Raw genomic sequence first — 6,297 nt, forward strand, 5'->3', positions numbered from 1 at the left:
GGGGAGGGGTGGAGTACGAAGAAACCCAGGTGATGGGCACCAGGTGGGTGGCTGGAGCCCAGGGGCTTCGGGGCTTCGGACAGATGAAGGTGGTATCTTGTGCTGCCTCCACACGGCCGTCGGGTAGCAGCGCCTCTACCACCACCCTCAGGTGGAAATGCCCGTCCTGCAGAGAGGAGGGAGGCAGAGGGGTGCTGAGAGCCGAGCAGGAAGGGCCTGCACGCAGGACTGGGTCTTCCTTCTACAACCCCCAGCTCAGAGTGACCTTGGGCAACTCCCCCAAAGGGGGCCCTGCTGGCCAAGACGGAGCCCCCCTACCTTCTCCAGCACATGACAGCCTTTGTAGTCAGCAGAGAAGACCACAGCCCCCTGGGGCTGGGAGGTGAGCCAGTGGTAGCAGATGGAGCAGTTGTTCACGTCAAACCGATTTCCAAATTCATCTGCGGTAGGGTGGGGTGGGAGAGAGCGAGGCCAGGGTGCTGAAAGGGCGAGCTAGAGGCTGCCACGCAGAGCCCAGGGTGAGAAGAATCCCCTCTCTGGAGGCAGGACACCCGAGTTCCAGCCTTGACGAATTCGCTGTGCGTCCTTGGGCAAGCTCCTTCCCCACTGTCTCGGTTCCACATTTGTGAGGCTTCAGCTCACACAATGGTTGGCTTCAGCTGGTCTTTGGATCGGTCTGGCTAAGGTGTCCCTTGTTGGCCCCCGCACAGCAGTCTCCACAGGGAGGAGCCCCCCAGGGTAGGAAGAAGGGGCTGAAATGGGGGCCCTGGGCTGGCTGTTTAGCTTCAGGTCCTTAAGCTTAGTTATCTACGTCCTAGGGTTGAAAGGAGACAGCTGAGGCTCATGGGGACTGGAGCTTGCTCAAGTGCTCTCAATGAAGGCAGAGCAAGGATTCGGGGCTTCAGGGATGGAGCTGAGGTGGTTTGCAGGATTCCTGGCTTCTGGAGTTGTCAGGGAGGGCAACCCCCTTCCTCCTCCTGTCAGCCCAGAGCAAGCAGCTTAGCCTCTGGGAGCAGGGCTCCCTCCAGGCACAGTCCCTCCCATTTGACAGATGAGGAAACAGAAGCGATGAAGGTGGGGGGGGGGCAGTCACCCAAGACCACACAAGTTAGAAACTGTAGATTTGAATCCACTCTGAGCTCAGTGCCCCCATTCTCTCCACCCCAGGTCCACTCTCTGCCCAGGCTGGTCCACCAAGGCCTGGTGCCAGGAGTGGGGGCTCAGCAGCCTGGGCCATCAGCAAGGAGGGTTGGCAATGTGATGCTTGGCCCTGACCGAGGTGGGCCGAATGGTGTGCCCGCACAGGCACACTGGAGCCTGATCCTTGCACGAAGAATGTGACCTTTTAGGAAATAAGGCCTTTGAGGATGTTGTCGGCTGACAGGTGGCCACGCGGGAACTGGCGGGGGCTGGGGTGGTGGTGTCCTTGGTAAGAGGAGAGACAGACAGACTGAGGGAGGTCACCTGAAGACGCACCTACGAGTTAAGGAATGCCTGGTGATGCTGGGAGTCGAGGAAGACATCAGTCAGCCCGGCCCTGCCGTTGCCCAGCATTCAGGCGAGAGCCCTGTGACTCAGGGCCCGTTGGGCTGCTAACTGCAAGGTTGGTGGTTCAAACCCGCCTACTACTCAGAGAATGAGGCTGTCTGTTCCCATGAAGACCACCAGCGTCGGAAACCCCAGGGGGCTGTTCTCTGACAGTCGCTGGCTGCGCTAGGCTACCGCGGTTTCAAGCCCAGTTGATGGCCTTTGGGGACAACAGCTGAGAGGCTCTGGCTCCAAGGAACCCTATGGGACCCAGTAGAGCCTCCCTGCAAGTCTTTACAGGAGCAGGGAGCCTCTTGGTTCTCCTCAGAAGTGGTGGATTTGAACCCCGGGCCTCTTGGTTGGTAACAGAACCACTGCACCACCCTTCACTCTCAGAGCGCCTGCGGCCCAGTCCCCTGGCCTTGCACCTTCCTCACGGTGCCTCCTTCATTGCCCGCCACAGGCCAGGGCCAGCTCCCAGCTCAGCCTCGAACCAGAGGCCATTGGGTCTGTTCTGACTCACAGCGACCCCAAGGGTCAGAGTAGAACTGAGCTCCAGAGTTTCCAAGGGTGGGTCCTTCAGCCAAGCAGACAGCCCCCTCTGCCCCCTCCCCGACGAGCTGGTGGGCTCTAGCAGCAGACCCCTCAATAACAGCTCAGTGCATGGGCTCCTGGTTGACCCTGAGTGACAGACTCAGAGTCTGCATCTCTACAAGGGGCCTGCGCACTACTGGGAAGAGTGGCTGGGGAGCTAGTATCGAAGGCTGGCACGTCACCTCCTTCCTCCACTCTCCGCAGCGGGGGTGGTGGGACAGACACCCCAGGCCCCTGGGCAGCTTTCTGCTCTTCTTGCTCCCGGCTCTGGGGAGGGTCTGGGGACAAGGAGGAGAACCCAACCAGGAGGTACTTACCCACCACCTTGATGTGGACTGCCCGGCCTGGTTTGGGGACCACATGTAGCTGCATGCCCTGGGCCCCGCAGGTGTGATTGTGCTGCAGGCCCAGGGGCCCCGGCCTGGCCCGAGTCTGCTGGCCCAGTCCTGGCCCCAGAGTGGCCGCTACGACTAGTAGCAAGATCACACAGTGACCCCAAGCCATGGATGGCTACGGTACCTGCTCCCAAGCACAGGACAGACCTCCCCATCCAAGTGTTTGCCTGCCTGGTAGGGCCTAGGCCTTATAGGTAGAGGCGACAGGTGGGTGCTCCTGAGAGCAGAGGGGGCCCACCTGAGGAGGGTGGAGGGGTGAGGGTGGGGCTCCACTTGCCTTGCAGGGGCCGTGGCAAAACTCCTGCCCCACAGCAGAGGAAGGCTCCCTCCCAGCCTGGGGGCCTTGAGAAACTGGATGGAAAGTGTCTGTAGCCCCTCAGGGTTGCTCCCTGCCTTACAGCTGAGGCCTGGGAAGAACTTGGACCTCTGCTGATGAACCTGGACCTCTGCTGATGGGAATGGGCCTGGGGGGAGGGGTGGGGTGCAGGGGAAGGGAGGCACTTCCTAGGACAGTGGGGCTGAGGGGCAGGATAGATGCTGGGAGGTGCCCCGTCTTTCTGACCTCCCCTGGTGGGCTCCCCCATCCTGCCTCAGGCAGGAGCTGCAGGGGCAGTGAGGGAGGGCAGCAGACTCCTGAGTTTCACTCTTCCCCCCCCCCCGGCCCCCCCCACCCCCCCGTGGGGTCTTAGGGTCTGATGGTGGAGATGCTGGCCCGGCTCTGGGGAACTCTGTCTGATGGGGGCCAGGTGTGTGACCCACCAGTCTAGGACCCCTCGTTGATTTCCAAGGCTAAGATAGAGGAGGAAGAAGGAACAGGCTGTCCACTCCGGAGGGATTGTTGTTGTCAAGCGCTACCGGGTCGGCCCCAACCCATAGTGACCTGGTGGCACCTCCACAGCAGAGCCACTCCCTGGTCCTGCCACCCTCACACGCTTCCTTATGTTTGAGCCCAGGGAGGTAGTGCTGCGTGTCCACCTCTGTCCTCGAGGAGGCATGGAGTCCACTCTGCAGTCCTGACGGTGGCTTTGCTATTGGCACATGGTCCAGGAACATAACGAAGGACACTCATTTTTTTTTAATTAAAAAAATAATTTTGGGGGGGTGAAGTTCTCATTCTCAACAGGAGTATAGCCACATTCGGGGACCAACAGCTCAGGGTTCCAGCAGCTCCACAAGCCTTCAAGAAGTTCCAGCAGCAGCAACAACAACAATAATCATAAAAGAATTAAAGGGGAATGGAATTTCCCCACCAACTTTTTGGAAGGCCCTTGTCCATTAAAATTCACTGCCATCGTTGTTGCTGACTCACAGTGACCCTGTAGGACAGGGTAGAACTGCCTCTTGGGTTTCTGAGACGGTCACTCTTTATGGGAGTAGAAAGCCCGTCTTTCTCCCACAGAGCAGCTGGTGGTTTCAAACTGCCGACCTAGTGCTTAGCAACTGTCCTTTATATATTGTGTGTGTGTGTGTGTGTGGGGGGCATAGTTCAAGATGAATCTAAGATGACAGAGGCCTCCAAGGTGTCTCGCCCTATGCTGGGAGCTGAGAGTACAGGCCAGGGTAATGGCGCCCTTGAGAACGGCCTAGCAGGGCACAGCTGAGCGTCGCAGCCCAAGCTGCATGGGAACACCTGGAGGTGCCGCCAGCCTGGGAGCCTGCATCTCTAACAGGAGCCCTGATGGGATGCTATGTTTGAGACCGCAGCTGCCGCCACTGTGCCAATCCACCCCGTATATCTACAGGCCCAGGGTTTCCAGTGGCAGATCCCTCAGAGGACCCAACCCTGACACGCACACTTCCTGATTTTAAACCAGGATGTATTCCCTGGTTCTGTTCTTACAGCTGCCTCTTTGATCCATGTGGAGGTTCCTCTTGAGCACAAGGCAGTGTTCTGGAATCCCTATTCTTCTCAAGACTGTCCATAGTTTGTCATGATCCACACAGTCAAATGCTTTTGCATAGTCAATGAAACACAGGCATGCTTCTGTGGTGGTTACATCATCTGGTATCAATTTGAGGATTAAGAGTGTAGGGGTGGAGTCTAGCTGTCAATCAGGATACAGCCAATGAGGCCTCTGTGTGGGCATGGCCTTCTCCTGAGGATTCTGGGAACGCCTATATTTCCCCCTTAGAGGCGGGAGACGCTGTCTCTCTCCATTTACTCCCTGAAAGACTCTCTACTGATAAGACATATGGAACTACATTAGGGCCCTGGAGCTGGAGGAGCCACATGGAGAACCCTACCAGTGCTGAGATGCTTACAATGCCACTGGATCCACAAGACTTCCTACCCACTGGCCTGTGATCTTCCTGCATCTGGCATCATTGCATGTGTTTTGTGAGTCTGAAGAGGACTTTCTAGATTGGTGCCAGACATGTGGGCTAATATCGGACTTATGGACTTGATCTAGATTGGGCTGGGATGTTTTCACAATATTCAATTGCTCTTGTACATAAATTGCTCTTTCTTATACATAAGTGAATGTCCATGAATTTGTTTCTCTTGTCTACGCAGACTATCACAGCTTTTTTTCTGGTGTTCTTCACTTTCAACCAAGAGCCCTCTGACATCAGCAATGATATCCCTTGTTCCACATCCTCTTCTGAATCCGGCCTGAGTTTCTGGAAGCTCCCTGTCAAGGGACAGCTTCAAGGGACAGTTGGATGATCTTCAGCACACTTTTACCTGCATGTGAAAATAGTGATCTTGTTCAGTAATGGCTGCCTTCTGTTGGGTCCCTTTCTTTGGATGGGCACATGTGGATTTCTGCCACTCAGCTGGCCGAGTAGGCAACTTCCAAATTTCCTGGCACAGACGTGTTGCATGGTCTTCAGCAATAGTTTTACTTGTGTGTGTCATGAGTGATTTTACTGACATATGATGACATTGTTCTAGAATTTTCTTGGGTCACCTTTCTTTCTCAAATCTGTCTGAGAAGAAGTACAGCCAGAATGCTTCTTAGAGATAAGGATAGCAAGCCTCACGTACTTTAGACAGTTATCAAGAGAGATCAGTCTCTGGAGAAGAACGTCATGCCTGTTAAAATGGAGGGGCAGCAAAAAAGAGGGAGACCCTCAACAAGATGGATCGACACCGCGGCTGTGTTGTAGGGTGGGCACAACGAGGGGCCCTATTGCCCAGTCACCATTGCCATATTACAGAAACCAGGTGGATGCTAAAGATTCTAAGTTTTATTTTCCCATGCTTGGAAAAGGAGAACGGGGGTGGGGGTGGGCATTGCTCTGAATGCCGGTCTCCCCTTCTCCGTGTTCTCATGGCATATGTATACACAGGCTGGGTGAAACAGGTTCTTTCAGACAAACACAAATCTTGGAATGACAGGCATCAGTTAGGTAAACAGAGTTTTGTTTTAACAAAGAGCTTATGTTACAGAGCTCCCATGACTAGAAACAAACCACACCAACCCAGAGTCATGGCCATCAAGTCAATACTGCCTCATAGTGACCCTCTAGGCCAGGGCAGAACTGGCCCTTGTGAGTTTCTGAGACTGTAACTGTTTCTGGGAGTAGCGAGTCCCATCCGTCTCCCTCCCACAGAGCGGCTGGTGGTTTCAAACTGCCGATCTTAAGGATCGCAGCCCAATGTGAACCACTGCACCCGCCATCAGGGCTCCTTCCATTACTAGAGACACTGAATTTTGGGGAGATTGACCAGATGTAGGTTCTGGCTCGTCATGAGTCGGGGAGAGAGAGATTTATAACACTGGGATAAGAATTGAGTCTTGGGGGGAGCGGGGGGGGGGGGTAAGGGGCTGACATG

At 55.5% G+C, this 6,297-nt stretch overlaps 1 protein-coding gene across 1 annotated transcript in view; it reads right to left on the reverse strand.

The window, feature by feature from the left end:
• The window catches only part of ZP1 (zona pellucida glycoprotein 1), a 10,164-nt gene extending 7,507 nt beyond the window's left edge, over positions 1 to 2,657 (reverse strand). The window contains exons 1-3 of the mRNA XM_004715036.2: positions 2,439 to 2,657; positions 319 to 440; positions 7 to 166 (exon numbers count right to left, since the gene is read on the reverse strand). Coding sequence (XP_004715093.1) covers positions 7 to 166; positions 319 to 440; positions 2,439 to 2,625 — 469 coding nt within the window. The 5' untranslated portion in view covers positions 2,626 to 2,657. The remainder of the gene's footprint in view (positions 1 to 6; positions 167 to 318; positions 441 to 2,438) is intronic.
• Between the last annotated feature and the right edge of the window lie 3,640 nt (positions 2,658 to 6,297).

The sequence above is a fragment of the Echinops telfairi genome, unplaced genomic scaffold (assembly GCF_000313985.2).
Source record: "Echinops telfairi isolate 266 unplaced genomic scaffold, ASM31398v2 ScPeMD7_7416;HRSCAF=8454, whole genome shotgun sequence".
NCBI classification, from domain to species: domain Eukaryota; kingdom Metazoa; phylum Chordata; class Mammalia; order Afrosoricida; family Tenrecidae; genus Echinops; species Echinops telfairi.